This window comes from Paramisgurnus dabryanus, chromosome 13, assembly GCF_030506205.2.
Source record: "Paramisgurnus dabryanus chromosome 13, PD_genome_1.1, whole genome shotgun sequence".
Taxonomy (NCBI): domain Eukaryota; kingdom Metazoa; phylum Chordata; class Actinopteri; order Cypriniformes; family Cobitidae; genus Paramisgurnus; species Paramisgurnus dabryanus.
In genome coordinates, this window is record NC_133349.1 from 29,800,763 (window position 1) to 29,821,057 (window position 20,295).

At 38.8% G+C, this 20,295-nt stretch overlaps 1 protein-coding gene across 2 annotated transcripts in view; it reads left to right on the forward strand.

The window, feature by feature from the left end:
• Nucleotides 1–400: 400 nt before the first annotated feature.
• The window catches only part of adamts16 (ADAM metallopeptidase with thrombospondin type 1 motif, 16), an 86,577-nt gene continuing 66,682 nt past the window's right edge, over nt 401–20,295 (forward strand). Inside the window, exons 1-6 of one of the 2 annotated variants that reach the window (XM_065246330.2) lie at nt 401–915; nt 1,001–1,097; nt 2,411–2,724; nt 17,321–17,657; nt 18,107–18,309; nt 19,343–19,426. In XM_065246330.2, coding sequence (XP_065102402.2) covers nt 820–915; nt 1,001–1,097; nt 2,411–2,724; nt 17,321–17,657; nt 18,107–18,309; nt 19,343–19,426 — 1,131 coding nt within the window. In that variant the 5' untranslated portion in view covers nt 401–819. Of the gene's footprint in view, nt 916–1,000; nt 1,098–2,410; nt 2,725–17,320; nt 17,658–18,106; nt 18,310–19,342; nt 19,427–20,295 lie in introns of those variants that run through there. The other variant, XM_065246331.2, reaches the window with a different exon arrangement.

Consider the following 20,295-nt stretch of genomic DNA (forward strand, 5'->3'; position numbering starts at 1 on the left):
TTGTATGTTACTTAAACTTAACAAAATAATTTAAACATTTTAAACTTGTTTTTATAAGTTATGTCAACTTATGTCACAAGTTAAAACTTAAAAAGTAAATTGAATTGATTTGCATAAGTTGCTTAAACTTCAGGCTGATGCATTTGTTTTAAAATGAGAGCAGCATGCCATGAAGAACCGAACAGCAATTGTTAATTTCTTGTTAATAAAATAAACGTATAACCTAAAAATATGTACATAAAATTAAAAAGCAGTCATAAAAGTTAAGTTGAATTTATTGTTAGGAGACTTAAATTTGAGCTTTTACTTTAGGCTGTGACTTCATTATAGACATCATAAAGCGCATTCAACCTTTCATCTGAAAGAAATTGCAGACTGCAGGGAATCAGAGGTTTGATGTTTAGACCCTCCTCTCATCAGGGGCTCCGGGGCTTTTGCGCACAGGTGTAACTTGTGATTGGCTTTCAGAAGCGCGTGAACTCAACAGGGTCCTGCTCTCTTCAGACATTCCCCAAAGCGCACTGAGCGCACAGAGCGCTCGACCGCTGCCGGCCGGCTGCGACACGCATAACATCTTTGCGCTATAAAGAATGACAGTTATATTTAATGCAACTCTATTAGTCGGGCGCAGAGAAAGCTCCGGTAAAACATGCAGCGGAAATAGGTACACTAGCATGAGTGAGATTCGCCATGTCGCCAAGGGACTTCACTGATGCTATGTGACAGCTTAGAGAAAAGTTTCTTCACTGTTTTACCCTGAGCGCGCTGCGCGTTTGGATAGGCGCAGTGGCTGTATTTGGATAAGAGCTTGCAGGAGAGATGGCTTGCCTGCGCGTTCTGCAAAAAAGCAGGAATTACAAAACATCCATCTGTTCTGTGCTGTTAAATCTCATTGTTGTAGCTGTATGTCTCCAGGTGAGCGATCGTGAGAATACATAATGGTTTTTCATTGCAGCGCACTTCATCATGCATGTTCACTGAGCAATGTTTCTCTGTGTAGTGTATTCACTTTGCATCTGCAACTCTTCATCGTGGTCCTGATGTAAAGCAAAAGCCGAAATCTCTTCTGGAGTCATTGCGGTTACCTCACAGTACAGGTGAGAGCATTACAGTATGTTTTATTTGTTAACAGTCACAGCTTTGATCTTGCTGAAATATGTGTTGTTTTTTTACATAATGCATTCAAAATTTGAAAAGTTATATGTGATGTTTCTAGAAATTGTATTGTCCCAAAATGTGAATTTGTACAGTAAGTGGTATTATTACAGTGCGGTCTTGTTTGAGCTCTGACCGTCAGGGGGCGCTAGATATCATTAATTTCAGCTTTAAAGTAAATGCACCTTAAAAAGTAAAGAATTGTTTTATTTTGGGATGATGATATGATCTTTTGCTGAATCAGCTAAATGTTGGCTCATTTTAAAGCCCATTTTCAAACATTCACATACTTTGTTTTTCCAAACAAAGTGTCCTCAACTGGCAAAGTAGCCTACTGCAAACAGACACACATACCTGTACACACAGTAAGAAAGGCATAGCAGAAAGATTGGCATGTGTTGGAAGTTAGTGAACAATGAACAAAGACAGACACTTGAAGAAGCTCTCTATCAATCAGCCAAGCTTTACAAACACAGTCACTGTGTGCATTTACTGCCTTTATCTCATGAAGAGTCTCTGCACTGTTTGGCACAGGCTTAGAGGCTCGAGTAGCTTCATATAATAATGTGTGTGCGTGTGTGTGTATAAAGAGAGAGAGAGAGAGAGAGAGAAAGAGAGAGAGAGTATTTGCTTCCATGTCACAGCAGAGTGTTAAGTGTGTGTGTGTCTCAGGAGTATCTCACCCCACGGTCAGAGATCATAAATTTGTCTGGTCATGTCTGTAAAAGCATTTATAACCTCAGCCATTAGACCACCACGAGGATGAGAGGATAGCGAGTGTATTTCGAGGTCAAACTCACGCAACACCTCTTCTGACCTTCAGCCGGTGCCTCGTGAGCAGCATGCTGACGCGTCCTTCTTATAAATCACATCAGCTTGTTTTTGTATGGATGTCATTAATTATTTCATACAATAGCAATAGCGTGTTTGCAAGATATGCCATTGTCTTTCCCCCCCAATGTGAATCTTGAAAAGATAAATGATCCATTCAAATGTTCTCAGCCCACCTCCTTTAATAGCTGCACTTAATAGGCAATAGAAATCCCACTCAGACATGGAGATGAAGAAACCGACATTTATCAGCCCTAAAATGACTCGATATTAACTCATATTAATGTCTGCAATGTGACATATTTAAGAATCAAATAGGGCAGACATGTTGAGGGGAAATAAGATTCCCATACTGTATCGCACAAAATTCACATCATGATATCCGAGGAGAAATAATGCTGATCTTACTTCATCTGTTGTGCAGAATATGAGATCGTGTCCCCGTATGAGGTGGACCATGATGGACGGTACATCTCGCATGCTGTGGCTCACCACCACCGCAGGAAACGCTCAGTGGATAGCACCGTTCACTTCAGGCTTCACGGGTTAGGCCAAGACTTCCACCTGGAACTGGAGCCGTCGGCTGACCTGATGGCACCCAGCTTTACTGTACAAACCATGGGCAGAAAAGGCACCAAGAGCCTGCAGCCTTTCCTTACAGATGACCTCTGCTTTTACCATGGGGTGCTGAGATCAAAGGTCAACTCATCCGTGGCCCTGTCGACATGTGCAGGGATGGTGAGTAGACTGATGGGTTATTTGGTTTCATTGTGTTGAGAGCTGCTGATTGATAGTTGCATGCAGTAAAAAAGTAAGTTACCTGGTTGCCTTAAAAAAAAAAAGTTTTATCACAACCTTTTTGAGTTAACTAGTATTTTTAAGTTAAATTAACCTAACATTTTAAGGCAACCAGGTAGCTTATTTTTTAAAGGGGATATTTGACAAGACTTTTTTAAGATGTCAAATAAAACTTTGGTGTCCCCAGAGTACATTTTAGCTCAAAATATTATATAGATAATTTATTTTAGCATGCCGAAATTGCCACTTTGTAAGTATGAGCAAAAATGTGCCATTTTTGGATGTGTCCTGTTAAATGCAAATGAGCTGATATCTGCACTAAATGGCATGCCGTGGTTGGATAATACAGATGAAGGGGCGGATTTTCCCCTTCTAAAATCACAAGAGGAGCCAAATTTCAATTACTTATTTTTTCACATGTTTACAGAGAATGGTTTACCAAAACTAAGTTACTGGGTTGATCTTTTACACATTTTCTAGGTTTATACAAGCATTGGTGAGCCAATAATACTTAAACATGGAAGAAGTAAAATGATATGTCCACTTTAAGTTAAATCAACAAATATTTTTAAATATTTTAAAAAATAATAATTTTTTAGAGAGGGTCAAGAGCTGCAAAAAGGCTTTTTTAGGCTTTGTTGTTGCTTAAAAGCTGTTTCATGCCTTGTTCTCATATGTGGAATAATGTGAAGATACTGTTTTGCTAAATTTTCCCTATCCAAATATCAAAGGGAAGAGATGTGTTTGTGTTTTGTAGTTAAAAAAGTTGGCATGCTAATAAAAACAGACTTAATGTCCTTAGAGAGAATATTAGCCACGCCCCCTAAACATTCAATGCACTGTAGCAGAACAAGCGTGTCATCAACGCTGCATTGAATCACTCATGTGGGTCTTTGAGATTCAAACTGGTTCTATGTAAACATCAATCTACTCTACTCATCGTCTCGTCTATTTGTTTTATACATGGATTGATGTTCGCTGTGGAAAGAAAGAAACCTCAGGCCTCCAGGGTGCTTTTGTTATTTTGGCTCGCTGTCAGCTCCCAGTAGTCGCGGGAGGAGCAAAGTGGCTGTGCCGCAGTTCTCATGACTTTCCTCTGAGTGGTCTGACATAATGTGCCCTGTCCCATCAATAGAGACCATCTAAAAGAACAGATTACAAATCCCATTAAACCAGTGACTCTATAACCCACGTAAATTTGGGTCTGGGGAGGTTTGCTAAAGAACAGAGCCTCTTTTTATTAATCAATAGACAGTTGGGGATCTTAAAATATGTCCTGAGGACATATCAAATTCACATACTTATTAATGTAGGAAGATGCATGTTAAAAGTTGATACTGTCCACCAAAAAATAACGACCTTATAAGTCGTTTGTGCAAGCACCTTATTGCGGCGTAAAGTGACATATTAAGGGATTAGTGTCCTCTAGCGGCAGTAGCTTATAAATACAACCTGTTGTTATGTTTTAAGGTTTTTGCCTTATACATTAGATTTAATTTTATGAATTTGTAAATGTAGAAATGATTTCATAAACATTTATGGTTTTAAAGATATTTTGGAGCATCCAACCCCAACCTCACCCTTACCCTAAACCCAACCACTGCTCAACCATATAAAACACAACACGCAAGTAAAAGTACAGTCAGGTATTTATTGCATAAAACAGTATAAGAGTATTACAAACCATTCTAACTGAAGCCATCCGATTACTTTATATGAAGAACGTACAGTCAGATCTCATTCAAACATAAACCAGCATGACGTAGTCGATCACAAGAGCCAATAGCGCTTCACATTCTTAGCTGACGTAATGATGCGATTGGTCACAGGACACACGAGAGCCAATGCTTTTTCACAATCATACATGATGTATCATCGCTTCTTCTGGCGGCAGTTTTTGAATCAGTGTACACCGGATCTGATATTTACAGCGGATTGTCATCACTTTTGCATCTTTTTTCAAATAAATCGATTGTTTGACCTCGGTACACTTGGAATATTTTAAGTATATTTTTAAAAAGCTGTGACTGGTTTTGTATGCTGTGTTTATATCATAAAATAAATAAATGGGTATGTTATTTGCCCTAAATGCCTGAATAATGTAATGTGTAATAAAAACCAATTAATCCTGGTGGTTTAAATTAAAAATCTTATCCCTGTACATGTCATCATAGCAAAATTATACCCGAAAATATAATTGAATACCCTAACACCGCATTCACACGGGGCGTAAGCGTTGACGCTTCCCATTCACTTTTAATGGGTGACGTCAAGCGTTGGCGAACTGAATTGTGGATCCGTCGGCGCCGCGTCAGTGCTGTTGCTCGCGGCAGAAGTTGAACATTTCTCAACTTTTCAAGCGGCAACGCATGCGTCAGCCAATCATATCGCCTTATGCAAATAGCCCAGGCAGAGCCAGCCAATTACGTTTATGGAAGACCGGAGCTTGGGTTGCTGCCACAGTGATTGGCTGTTGGCCACGCTTCAGACAAGCCTTCCGTTAAGCGTTAACGCTTACGCCCCGTGTGAATGCGACGTAATATATTAAGTTTCACCTGCTGCCAGTAGAGGCGCTAATTTAGTAAAAGCATCTATTGGTTGTATTTGGTGAAATGGACAAACGACCAAAGCAATCATATGGGTTTGAGGAAATGTTGAAATTCTTGCACTTTAAATAAGCATGGGGGTGTTTCTTTCGATCAAGGTAATTTTGTGGCTCTTTGGTGTAATATTGAGAGGTTTAGGAGGTTTTATGAACACTGAAAGAAATACAAGTTGTTTTGTACTGAATCCATATGCATTTACACTTGACGTAATCCTGTGGCAATTCATTTCCAAATGACACCCGTTTAACCTCACCAGCCTTTAAAATGAAACAAGTCAAACTTTCCTGTCATTGTAAATGTACCGGATCTATAACTGGTTGGAAACCGTCTTGGCAGTGTTATCTTGTAATACTATAGACTATCACAACGTCCCAAGCTGGATGTGATTACTGTAAGTCCACCACAGTTAAGAGTCATCAGTTCAGTGTGACTCTACCACGGCCAAATGCCTTGTCCAGTAAAGACTTTGTGTTAAAGCACTTTGAATGGCGGGACTGGTTTGGCAGATCACCATTGGAGGTTGGCAGGGCAGGACTTTGATGATGATCAAAATTCCCAAATATAAGTTCAAAAGCGCAAGGACCGAGCGATCAAATTCACAGTTCACGAGCCTCAATGATTTCAAGCTGACGTACTCATACAAAAGAGAGTTTGTGGCGGCGACAGACGTTTTCTGTGTAACATTAAAAAGTACAGTGGTTGACTTAAGCGGTGCACATGGGATGACAATTAGGAGGGTTACTGGATATGCCAGACCCAGGTGTGCAGCTGTCATTCTGTGCCAAACTGTGAAAGTCTTTCTAATGTATCACCAATTAACATTGTAAATGGTGTCAGCCATAAATTGTTTGTTAAGCCCCCTAATGCCTAGAATATTTTGTTTTGGTTTTCCAATTCTCAAAAGCTGAAATGAAGTCTTGATTGATAAAATTTTGCCTACTTTTCCTCATCCTGTTTCACTTGGAAAAATGTAATACAGGATTTAAATAGGTTGTGAATGCTGTTTCATGTTCTCAAAAGGGTAAAGGGAGGAAATACCCAAAAATATGCAATTCAGATTACATGCATAACATATGTTGCACTAATGTGAACCGGAATTTTCATGGAGAGTTAGGATACAGTTGCCTGCATGAAGACTATTGTTAAGGTCAGTTTAGCACATAGGTTCCTCTTCCATGGAATTTCCCATAACACTTACGGTTTAACATTTATCATATGCACCTAGGCTTTGAAAACAAAGCCACATTGCCCCCAGCAGCTCCTCAGTCTTGTCCAAAATACATACATTATTTTTTCACAATTATTTATTTTGTGCTTCACTCTACAGGCTGTGTGTTAAGCCTGATAGATTGACAGAATGTAAAAGTAACATATTTATTTATGAAGAACAGAAATAGACCGTGGCGTGAATTGACCTGTGAAAACAAAGCTCAAAGAGGCGCCAATGGATGACTAATTGTTGGCAGGAGGTTATTGTCAATCCACAGGAATAAATGTGGTCCTTCTGGAGAAACTGTTTCTGTGGCGTTCCAGTTGATTTTTACTTAATGTATATATAGCAATTGTTTGTAAAATCCAAAAGGTTTGAAGGGATGGTTCAACCAATTCTGAAAATTCTGTCATTAACTTTATATTAATTTACATTTACAATACATTTGGGCATTTGGCAAATGCTTTTGTCCAAAGCAACCTCCATAAGTGAGAATAGCAATAACAATCATCTTGAAAACCTCCCTGCTAGGGGTGGAACGGTACACAGAAGTCCCGGTTCGGTTCTTACCTCGGTTCAGACGTCACGGTTCGGTTCATTTTCAGTACAAAGGAGGGAAAAGCTAAATATTTAGTACTTAAGATAATCTTAAAAACATAGGTGTCCTTATAGGTGTTATTTTGAGATGTCATGAATATGAATTGAAAGGCATTTAACATACTATCTTGTACAACAAAAATGTATAAACTTGTACTAATCTTTCATACAAAGATGGGTTTCAAATATATTACAAATTGCCTAAATACATTTTTAAATTACATTTAAGCACATTTATTTCATATTAAATGTACTAAAGAACAAAAAAATGTAGGCTTGTAGGATGCATTAACAGGTGTGTACGACTTCATGAGGCGCTGCAAGAAACAAGTGGATGACGTAAGAGTAACGCGAGAGCGATTTGAAATCAGCCTCCTCCGCAAGATTTCTCACGGTACTCTGACGCTGCGTAAAGTTGAGCACACTTAAAAAACTTAAAGCAGCTGAACTCGACAGAACTGCCCTGCATATGCATGCGCTTCGTCCATTAATTGTATATTAGCAGGCAATGTATCTCCTACTTCTCAGCGTGAGAAATACAAGGTGTGAGCGTGTGAACTGACTGAAATGCGTGTGTTTCATGGTGAATGCGTGAGACTTTAGAGCCCTGATTAGATGTATTTCCACTCACATACCCAACAACTGCTGAAAATGCCGACACACAGTCCTCGTCTTTTCCACCACTCTCTCGCCTGTACTACTGTAACTGACTGGAAAACTGAAGTTTTGCCAAACTTGCGATCTTAAAGAGGCCGGCAGATCCTCACCACCATTTGCCATACTCGCTGTCGCTGCTATCTCACTCACTCACCGTCAATCTGACAAAAAACTGCAGAGTGCCAGAGAATGTAGACGGGCTCTGATAGAGCGCTTACATAGGCGGAGCTCGACTGCATCGCGCCAATCAGAGCTTCAGAGCTAAAGCGGGGCTACAGATTAGCTGTCCCTAAAGAACCCGCGGATCTAACAGTAGTTCCGCATTACATTAATTATTTTGCACGCAAGTTTTTTTATTTTCATACCGTGTATTCTCCGTTTAAATTCATGCACCGAACCGTGACCCCCATACCGATTCGGTTCGAAACGAATACATGTACCGTTCCACCCCTACTCCCTGCATGTTTTGTTTCTGTGGGACACATATGAGAAATATTGAAGAAACTTCATTAAGTTGATTGCCATGCAATGAAAATTCAAAGTGACCACCTGTTAAAGCGATACTCCATCGTTTTGTCATATTAAACTATGTTATTACCTTAACTAAGAAGAGTCGACACATACCTCTATCATCTTAGTGCGTGCACTGAAGCGCTGTGGCGCGCGTCGACACTTTGATAGCACTTAGCTTAGCCCCATTCATTCAATGGTACCAAACAGAGATGAAGTTAGAAATTACCAAACAAATCAACGTTTTCCCTATTTAAAACGAGTAGTTATAGGATCAAATATCAAATAAAACGTGGCGGTATAGCACTTTTGGGAGTACTTTGTCTCGCCTGAAAAAGAGGGAGGTAGAGTTTTACTGTGCCGAGTCAAAGTACTCCCAAAGCAATCTACTAAGAGTTCAGGGTCGCAAATAAGCCAAGCTGATGAGTTGTGCTTGATCTACTAAAGCTTAATTTCCTTGAGTTCGGCACCACGGACATCCCAGCTAACAAAGCCATAAGACACTGAAAAGTGAAGGTTAACAATAAGTTTTGAATCACCTGGTATTGTTTGACTTCTCCCAGTGACTCTTCTTTTATTTGCTACAGAAAATCAAAAATAGCTTGGCAAACAATATTTTTGAATAATATCTTCCTCTGCCATTCCAAATAAACTGTTACATGTTAAAAAGTCCTCTGCCTTGGACAACGCGCTCTCTGATGCCTCTTCTATCAGCTACAATTTCAGCAATTTCAAGTGCCATGTGATTTAAGGCATGCTTTATTCGCTGTTAAATAATGGCGCAAAAACCAGTCATGGGCAGCCATTAATAAATCGTCTTGCATAAATCATTTAAATAATCTCTCATAAATTTTGCTTCTATAAAGGGAAACTCCTAGAAATGCATATGCAGTAAGGTCAGTCATGTAAATAACTTTTAAATTAAATTTTCAGAGCTAATCATCCACTGCTCGTCTTTAGTAAATCCTGACAGTCATTATTTAACGCCAAAATGATGGTTTGTGCTGGCCTAAGCTATTAGTAAATCTGGCCCTAACTCTTACTAAAGAGACAACTTATGTGAAATGTGTTTCCACTAATCTATGTTATTCTTCTCCTGATTAGTCATTCCAAACATCACATCGACAGATGTTGGTTATTTTAAAGTGACACTTTGTAGTTTTTCAACCTTCATAATATATTTTCAAGACCCTTGTGATGGTACATCGACTTAAAATAGGTTGAATGACATGTATACCATAGCCTGAAGGGGTTTGTATCGCTTTTACTCGTACTTTTACTCGTACTTTTTACTCGTTACTTCTAGAGGTTTCGGGAAGTAACCAGAGCACAAAACAAAAAAAATCTGCTTTATGGCATACGTCACTTTCTCCACTTCCTCAAATTCGGACATGAGAGCGCAACTATTCCTGATGTTTTTGTCATGGCCGAAGCAGCAACTCAAGGTTTTGTTGAAGGAGACCAGAAAGAGAAAAGGGGAGAGTGACAGAATAAAAAGAAGGACGAGGATCAATTATATTGGGCCAGCGTTTGCTCGCTGGCGTGAACTAAAGAAGGAGGAGGGGTTTCTAACCAATGCTGACTTGACCCTCATGCTTTTGGACTAGTAAGTAATGTTATATTGCTTGCATATATAAGTCCTGTCTGGCGCCTGAACACTCTTTTTTTTCACGTGAATTTTACTGGAAGCTACTTGGAGAGTTTAGAGAGAGACTTATATCATGTGACTTTGTGGCTCCGTGGTGGCGTCATGGACCTATGACACAGGCGATCCAGGTTTGATTCCCCTTTAAGGCAACATTTTTTTTTAAAATAAACTTTAACCAAGCGACCACCGTTACAACTGGCTTGTAAACGTGAGCTACGCAATTGTTTTGGCGTTTGATGAAAATAAAACCCATGAAATTATATTATATGACACATGAAATGCTGGAAGGCACACTTGTGATCTAAAGAGTTGTCTTCTTTTCCTTTTCGACAGTGCTGCAGCGCTTGTGGCCTCTAGGGGCGCTAGACGTGAAAAATACATGTCTAACACCCCCTAGTGGACAAAAAGTTCCATGGTGTGCCTTTAAGCCGTTATTTAAATCGAAGGAGACGTGGAGTGTTATCTAAACATTAATGCCAAGAACGTGTAGGTTATTTACTTGGGAGCAACAATGTATGAGGTGTTTCCCGGAGGTAATAGTACAGGAGTAAAGGAAAGTCTCTTATACTTGAGACAAATTTGTATTGAGGTGCTTCTGGGAGGTTTTTAGTTCATACCGCACCATTTTCAAATAATGATTATCTGATTTACATGAATCAGTTGACCTGAAAATGCGAATAAACTGTTTCCATTGCAATTTTGTGAAACCATTGCCTGAAAAACCACCTCATGCGAGCATAAACACTTTTTTGTAATATATGGGAGTTTTGCGGAATTGACTGTTTTCCATTGGCAGTATTTGTAATTCGCAATGTCAATTCGCGCAATTTGAAGGTTAATGGAAACACAGCTAGTGAGTAAATAATTGTTTACATTTCAGTCTGTTCCTCACAAACCTGTATTATGGCTTCAGAATATTGAGTAATATTGACTTTTATATCTTTCACATTCATATCTTTTCGATAAGCTGACTTTTCAAAAACATTCAAGTTTATGGTTATGATTATTTTGTGATAAAAGAGTATTCCAAAATGTTAGGTTTAGAACAACATGAGAGTCAGTAATGGCAAATTTGTAAATTGTTTATATGCATTTATTGAACTCTTCCTTTAAGACTCCATATGTTGTACAATTCATAATGTCCCATTTCAAGAAAAGCAACAGTTACAGTAGTCAACGAGATGATGTAACGGGATTTAAAAATGAAACATTGACACCTTCTCAAGTATCTCCAGCTGGCACATAAACTATCTAGACCGATTTCGACTTCTAAATGCATCCAGACAAGTACAATCTTCTCTCTGATGGAAATAGTAGGCGCATCAGGTGCATCTTTCACAGGCTTCAGATATCCGCTCAGCTCCTTTGATTAGGACTCTTAGGTCATGTCCGGATCTGCCCGTTTCCCTGACTGCGGGAGCGCAGCTGTTATTTCTCTCCCAGGTAGCGTCTTCTGACACTTTATGACTGCTATTTGCACCTTGTAGTTCTCAGTGTGTAATTTCATGAGAGGTATTTAAGGAGGCAGCCTAGACATTTGTTTTTAGTTAAGGTTGTCATGGACCTGGAAGAAGGAAGCACAGATTTGATGGCAATGATTCTTGCGTGTTATGCAAGAATGTGGTAACAGTGCCACTCCCACTTGACAACATGGATTTGCGCTATGTACTTGTGCTAAACTGTGTGCTCGAGGTTTTAAATGCCATGTGCGTGAATTGTGCGTCATTTAAAATTTGAGTGGTTCCCCTTGGGATTCCCCCATTCCATGAGACTAGATTTGATTTTTACATAAATTAGACTGTTGTTTATCCATTACATCACCCACTAGTTCAAAGCACAATCATTCAAACTCTTTTTACAATAGTAAAATTCATTTCTGCACTGGAATGTGTCATGGTGTTTAGTACAGCAGGTCAGTTTTAGGGGATGGAAAAAATGTTTCTGTGTTGCATTGCATTGATGTGTAAACTTTCAGATTATTTCTGATGTTATGCCCATTTTTGCACGATGTAATATATGTCTCATTTGTGCCTAGAATGTTTCTGTGCAGTTTTAGCTCAAAATATCCCACAGATCATTTATTATGCATGTTCAAAATGCCTATTTAGATGGGAGCAAAAAAGCGCTCTTTTCTTTTTTACCTTAAAATGCAAATGAGCTACAGCTCCTTACTCCCTTACCAACAGACAGTGAGCACTTATGGTTAAAAATAGGTAGATTCTTTTGAAAACATCTGAGATAATAGTATCTTTAGCTGTATTAGTACTACAAGGTGTTAACAGACACATTTGGAAAAGCTTTGGATAAAATTAACCAGTCAGTCAGTGTCTGTGGGTGGGGTTTTGTTAGTGTGACATCACATTAACAAGAAAATCAAGACAGCATGTCTCATGTGACTGCTCTTGCTTAATGGGGATTAAAAAGGAAGGAGAGGGTGTTTTTTATTATAGGGTTGTTTTTTTCACATACTGTAAAAACACACATTTATGTCCAAAAGTGGATTTTGCTTAATATGTGCCCTTTAAGAGACTTAAAAATATAAATGAACAAGGAAATCAACAATGTTAAGCTTATTCTGCTGTAGATGAAACACTTTTGAGATTACTGGGGTCATTTCAAACCACCAAGCAGGGTCCTTGTGCAAAATACTTATTTATAAAGACATTTATTTTTATCACATTGCTGGTTATGATTCAGAATTTATTAACAAAGCTGCAATCTGTAACCTTTTCCTCTCGAACACCCACCCCTATTTAAAACAAAAATGCGGGTAACTTTGCATACTTGGCCTATTTCTACTCTATCTCACAGCAAGTCATGTTGTAGTCACAAAATTTTTGATTCATTTATTCGTCCTATTGATACGATTTTCCGCCGTTTTTCATGCCCTATTCTATTTGCAGATATGTGTATTGAAAACAAGTGATGACATTTTCCCACAAACTTCGACACATCCGCTCAACTTAAAATATAAATATTACAAACTTGTCATTGTCAATCCTGGTAAGGTATGGAGACTGTTCTGAAGACTGTTTATGAATTTGCTTGGCTTATTTTAAACCAAATAAGGTTCTAGATTGCAGTTTTAATAATTAATTTTCATACTATAGTGACTTTCCCCCATTGGCTTGCCATTACAAACGAAGTTGCCATTTTAGGTTTCTATGTTATATAGCAAATGCAAAAGTGAATTAGTTAATGTAAAAGCAGATTTGTAAATGACCTGGTTGTGTTTATAACAGTAGTATTTATGAATATAGTTTAACATTATGTGTTCTAGTGCAGCAACAATTTCCTGCAGCTCCTCAATACCAAGATGAAATCAAAACACTCATCACGACACACATCACCCATGAAGCATCTTCAAATTTTTCGACTGTCTGAAGTCAATAGACCTTTTGCGAGTCGACGTCACAGTTACGTCACGCGCGCATGTGGTGGCAGAAAAACAGTGGAAATGAATGAGACACGAGTGAAACGAACAATATAACTCACTAGAAAATGTTTTGTTGTGCTGTTGAGTGTCAGAATAGGAATGCCAAAATAGAAGACCTTCATTTTTATAGTATACCGTCGTCGAAGACACAATTTGAAGATAAACGTAGGTGTTTATGGTTGCAATAAAAGCCCTGAACCGGACAGACTGGAGTGATGAAATCATCTGAAAATCTTTTAATTATTTGAATAGAAAATAATTAGAGAAGATATCCGGTGTTCTGTCGAAGTCTGATCCCTCTATGTGTTTCTTATAGCGTTTTCATCACGTTACGTTTATAATTTATTTAGAAAGATTAAAGATTTGAATTAGTTCATAATATCAATAATATTACCATTTATTAAAGTTTTCGTATTTTTTTTCGTTTTCTATTACTTCTTTTTACCATATATCTTAGCCTATGTTTCTTCCTGTTTGTTCTAAATTATGATGTTTACTAATAAATATATAAACATAGCACACGATGTAAAGTGTTAATAATATATAAACAGGCCTATACAAATTAATTTGTATGTAAACATAATAGTTTTAGATCACACACGTAGGATAAAAATATAAGGAAGAAATTGAAAACAGGAAATGATTAAATGTTTAATAAATGATATTATACAGAATACATGAAAGTATTGCTCTTATAAGTACTTCAGCGATTCATACTGTAAAAATTATTGATTTACCAATAAAGAACAATACATATACATTACATACATGCAAGCATATCAGTAGCCAAGCCATTAAAACTTTTAATTTATTTAAAAAATAAACGTAACTTGGTGAAAACGTTTTAAGAAACATTACACTTAAGAGAAATATAGGGGAAACAGGCTTCTACAGAACACCGGATCCTTAAAAATCACAGTTTAATGCTAAAACACTTCATACAGCTATTGAGAAGCATTCACTTTCTGCCACCAGTTGTGCTCCCCCCCCCAAAAAACTTCATCTCTGTTTGCAAACACGCAAAAGGTCTATAGGGCTGAATAACTAGAGGATAAAAACCAAGTATGGTGCATAATATTTGAAAAAGACCATGTGGATTTAATCGAGTAGAAAACACGAAAACAGGTCAAAGTTAGGTCTATAACTGTCTGTCTGAATTATGCTTTTGACAATCTGTACTGTCTTCCCCAACTAACTAGAAGCCATGATTACACTCCAGTGGGGTTTACTGACTAAACTTCAGTGGAATTGTGGAGTTGTGGATTGTAGGAAGACATACGGCAAGGTGCATAAACAGCTAAAAAGCAAATTGACTAGGGAATCAGTCTTGTAACATGAGTCTCACTAAAGGCAGCAGGACCGCAGTAGTGAACTTTATTTTTAAAGTTGCACTGGAAGAGGTCACTTCTGTTGACCAAACGTACTTATCTGGTGACATGAGTGGAGCGTATCTCATGGGGTTTCTGCTTTGACACCAAAAACAACTAGGTAATTTTGTTCTTTGAAGATCTCAGGTCTAATAAAGGATCAAAGACCTGACAGTATGACCTTTCGTCTACGTTTTCGAGTTTATTTTTTTCTCTGATGGGTGGTTTTGAATCACTGCTCTGAAAGCATCTGCATGTATCTGCTTAAACCTGTTAATGATATCATTTCACCTAACTAACACAGACAGTTAACATGTTTTTTTTTTTTGTTTTTTTTTTTTTATTTCAGTGGTTATTTTAGGCATTCACATGCATTTTATTCCTGGTGCTTTGCTGCACTATTAAAATACAGTCTACATGGATCATCTACTAGGACTGACAGCAGTTCTTATCCAGGGTCATAAATTTTACAGCCGTGATCAGATTTTGACATTTATCCACACACGTGTCCATGTACAATTAATGAATCCATTGTGTCTTCTGGATCTGTTGTTTTTCTCATCTTTAGTTTCACTGCAAAAGGACGAGTGGTTTGCTAATCGAAACATCTAATTGTCAATGTACGTCTTGGGCCCTTTCGCGTGTTTATTCATCTGTTGACAATCACGCAAGTGTTTGTTTGAAAAGGCACTTGTTGAAATCTGTCAGCAGTTTCCTCACATACGGGCGTTAATTACATGATGAGTTTTGTATCCCCATGCGCACTATGATCTGCGTTGTTTAGTCTGGCTAGATCTGTATGGCTTTGCTCATTCTGTACTTAACCATTAAATGAAGGCGACCTTCATGAGAAGATTTCCGGTCAACTGTGTAGGCATCTCAAAAGTGAAAAAGAATTATGGGATATTAATCTGTGACATTTATTACAGTAGATCAACATCCTTCCAGTGTTCAGAAACATGCAGCATTCAAAGTCTGATGTAAGCCCTCATGTGTTTCCGCCCATACTCATACATGGATGATTGTGAACAGGCATGTGTACATAAACACGTGCACACATGCTTGCAAAATGGACACTGGGCATCACGCAAATGAAAGACATTTGGTCCTTGACCGAATCCTGCATTTTTCAATAGAGCATAAAAGCTCTGAATGTGTCCACCCTTATCCCAAAAGCTTAAGCAAAAAACTTCAATCCAACCTGCTTTGCCTCTGTCTTCCATTCCCAGAGCTCAACATATGTTTTACAGGCTATTGTCTGCATGATTGCCTTGCAATGAACTTAAGTGTTGTTGGCAGTGACGAAAAATAATCAAATGCACATTGGGTTCAAACAGGTTCTCAGCAGGGTTCTCGTCTGTTTGTTTGGAGAGGAGCTAGTCCTTCGAGGCCCAATTAAGGATCATTTTCAGTCTGTGGTGAAATGGGTGCACAAAATGAGTTTTAAAGCGAATTCCCATTCTGACCTGACATGACATTTGAATGAGGGTTTGAAGAGTCCTGAAGTATGTTTTTGATAACCAGACTCTCCAAAGACGTGTAATTGAGGTGTTTATGTCACCAACTAAGTTTAGAGTCTGTTTTACATCCAAGTATGGCATCTAAAAGGCTGTCTTGTTAACAATAATGGGATCAGACGGTGATGTTAAAAAATTGGTAGTACCAGCTGCTGTTGTCCCCATTAAGGGCTCGTTATAGTTGTGCGTAGGTCCTGGGGCGTAGCCGCAACGGCGTAGGTTCCACGTCGGTTTTCATTTACACTTTTGCGTCGTCGTGCAAACAAACGCCTTGTATCTACTCGTGTAGCCACAGTAGCAGGGTGACCGTCAATGAAAAAGCAGCTTGGCAAGTTAACCCACAAACGAAGAAGAAACAGCAAATTGTTGTGTAATGGTAATAAATAAACAGCAACTTTTGTTGCAGTTTGAGTTAAATCACTCCTCAACTTGGCCCATCTTTGTTTTCACCGTCGCAAACGGAAATACCTATGACGCAGTTTTTTTACCTGACGGGAGGGGTTCTGGTGGACCAATCACAGTGCTTACGGTCTGCGTAGAACTGAAGCGCTGTTAAAATTTTGGTGCGGTGCACGTCAGGCTACGCACAGGCTACGGATAACCTACGGCGTAGCTACGATGTAGAGCTTACGCACGACTATAAATCGGGTTTTGGACAACCAGCTATAACTACCTGAAACACAACCAGCATGACCCAGTTTCAGCTGGATGTCCATTGAACTTTTACTGGTTGGATCTTGCTGATGGAAATTCCTCTAGGTCTTTTCAACAGGGTTTGGTCAGCAGTATAGCTTTTAATCCAAATGGATTTCGTTCAGACTGGCCCAGTGATCTGATAATCTGGCATCTGTTGGTGTCTTGAGAACATTAAGTAATCGTCTGTTTAATGTTGCACAGCACAGAACCATTATGTTATAATTTTGTGGCACAACGAAAGAATGTATTTATCAGATGGCGAGGCATTGACTGGTGTGTGTTTTTCCTCTAGTCAGGTTTGATCAGAACTCAAGAGGCTGATTACTTCCTGAAGCCACTGCACCCACATCAGGCACTTCTGGAGAACTTTTCAGCACCATCTGATCACCATCTCCACATTCTGTACAAGAGATCCACACAGACGGACACACAGACAAACATCAGAAGAGTAAGGAGGACTTCCGAGCCAAAGTCTGCCAGCAGAAGGCATTCGGGATTCCCTTACATGTGGGGAGATGAGATGACCTCATATAAACAGACAGATCCAGAGGAGTATCAGCATAAACCACATAGTGGCAACCACTACAGGACACAACAGAGACGGCACTACTGTGGAAGACGGAAGAAATGTATGTAAGGATGGTCTCTCTATCCAAATATACCTTAAGAGTTGGCATATTAACCATGCTGGTTTAAATTAAATGGGTTAGTCATGAGGTGGCGGAAAGCGGTCATATGCAATGAAGTCACAGCTTTTCAAGGGTCATGTCTAACATGTTTTCAATTCTGACACCATGACATCATCAGACACCTGTATTGTGTTTGGTCAGGGATGAATTATTCTCACCAGCCCCAAACATCAATGTATCCTCACACTGCATTTGAACCATGAGTAACAATTCACTAACCAAATCTTATGAGCTAATACAGTTTGACACACGTGGCGTATATTAGCGTTTCATATGGGCCTGATTTTCCAAACACAGATTCAGCATATTCCTGATCTAATAAAGATTTATCATTGGAAAGGCACCAATGAGTGTGTGACTTTTGATGTTGTCTTGGTACTGTGTTACAGATATGCCTAAACCACCTGAGGAAGATATCTATATCTTTCCGGACGAATACAAATTCATGCCTAGAGGGAAACGAGCCATCATACTCAAACCTCAGCCGTACCAGAGGCTGAACGTGGAGACGTTGGTGGTTGTCGACCGTAAGATGATGGAAAATCACGGGCACGAGAACATAACCATATATGTCCTTACTGTTCTAAACATGGCAAGTCATACATTTATTATTCTATCTATTCATCTGGATTCCTCTTTAGTGTTCCTAAAGCTTAGCAGGTAGAGCATGGTGTTAAAAGCACACATACACACGTACACTGTCAAAAAAGCTGTCCTAAGATGTACTATTTAGGAACAGATATGTATATGTTTACTACCAATTTGTACATCTTGGGAACTTATATGAACTCTTTAGGTGCAGAGGTCTACTTTTTGGAAGGGTACCACCCCAGTGACAGCTAGGGACCATTTTTCTGATAAAAACGGAAAATGTATATCTTGAATGCATGTTGCTTTGAAAGAAAGCAACTGTGTCTGTCGATCTGTTTATCCATCCATTCTATACATTCCCACTATATTGTGCTGCCCAATTTGCCATGCTCTTAAAGCACAGAGCATAATGTCACCTGAGGTCATAGCATGTGTTTTCACTTGGTTGTGGCATATCTTTTGACCAATTGGACTAGTTAATGATTGATAAAACTAAAAGTGAGTCTTTTTTAGGGTAAACATGGTAAAAAATGTAAAGCACAAATGAAAATAGGATAGAATTACGTGTTTTAAACAAAACCATCCAATTTGTGAGAGTCTTATACAAAATACAGACACCTGAGCTCAATCAGAATGTCGCTTGTGTTGGTGTCACTGACAACTCAGACAAAATAGATAGACGGAAAGAGCTTGTATCAGGGATGATGTATTTGTATTTATGATACCTGAGCACCTTAAACCATGCCAGAGACTTTATCCTTATCCTATTTCAAAAGCCAGTGAGATATGTGGGATTAGGTATTCCCTTAAGTACATGTGGTATGCCTGGATAGAGACAAGGCTTTGAAGAAGTTTGGAGAAACATCCAAGCCACAAGTTTCTAATTTTCCCCAAAGAGAGGCTGCTGATAGATCACCTCAATAGGTCAAAATGAGTTTAGATACCTTAATAAAAGGCTAAATTTGTACTTGTATGAAACAACGGTATATGTACAAATTTGCAAGGACAATGCAATGTTGCTTTTGTCCACAAAGGTGTCTACACTATTTAAAGATGGGACCATTGGAGGTGATATCAACATTGTAATTGTTGGACTAATACTGCTGGACGAAGATCAGGTGAGATGCTTTTAAAATATTATTCATTTTATTACGTTGGTTAAAAAACTTTTTTAAATTGTTAGTACTTCCCAACTATAATGTATTGATAATGTGTCCAAACTGAAATGTTAATCCATAGGTAAGTGTAGATATCCTGGTACAGTACATTCATGAATGTCAAACAGGGGAAAAGACATCTGGAGATGATTGATGTCACAGACCATGATATAAGCTAGAGGTGAAACACTTGAGAAGAATTTTATTATCTTTCGGGGGCTCATCTACTTTGCTCTCTTTGAGACATTCTGTCGTTTTAATGATGACAGTTTAATTGGATGGATGACATTCCACTGGGTTTCAGCCAGATGAAGGGTAGCTTCTGCGGGAAAACAGGCAAGCAATGGGCTGAAAATGAGCGCTCTGTTACTGATACACCTGTGGTAATGTTAATGCAGTTCAAGATGAGGAATGCAGAAAATGACCCTCATTCCTTATTTTGTTAAAATAATTAGCTAGAGTCAGTCAGGATCAGCTGGGGTCATCATGGGAGGCAAATATCCCATAGACTCATTTAGTGAGATAGGCTCAATTGAGGCAGCAGATAACTGCTCAGGCCAGTGCTTGATGAGCAGCCTGGGTTATAGGTTTACAGCACTACCAATAACACATATTTCTCACCCCCCCCCATTCTGCACTTCTCCACTCTATTGGACTCTGTACTACTCCACTGTACTCTACTCTACCCTAATCTACTCTACTGTACTCTACTCTACTAATCTTCGGTCTACTCTACTCTACTTTTTCTATACTCTACTATACTCTGCTCTACTCCGCTCTTCTTCGTTGTACTGTACTCTACTCTACTTTTACTATACTATACTATGCTA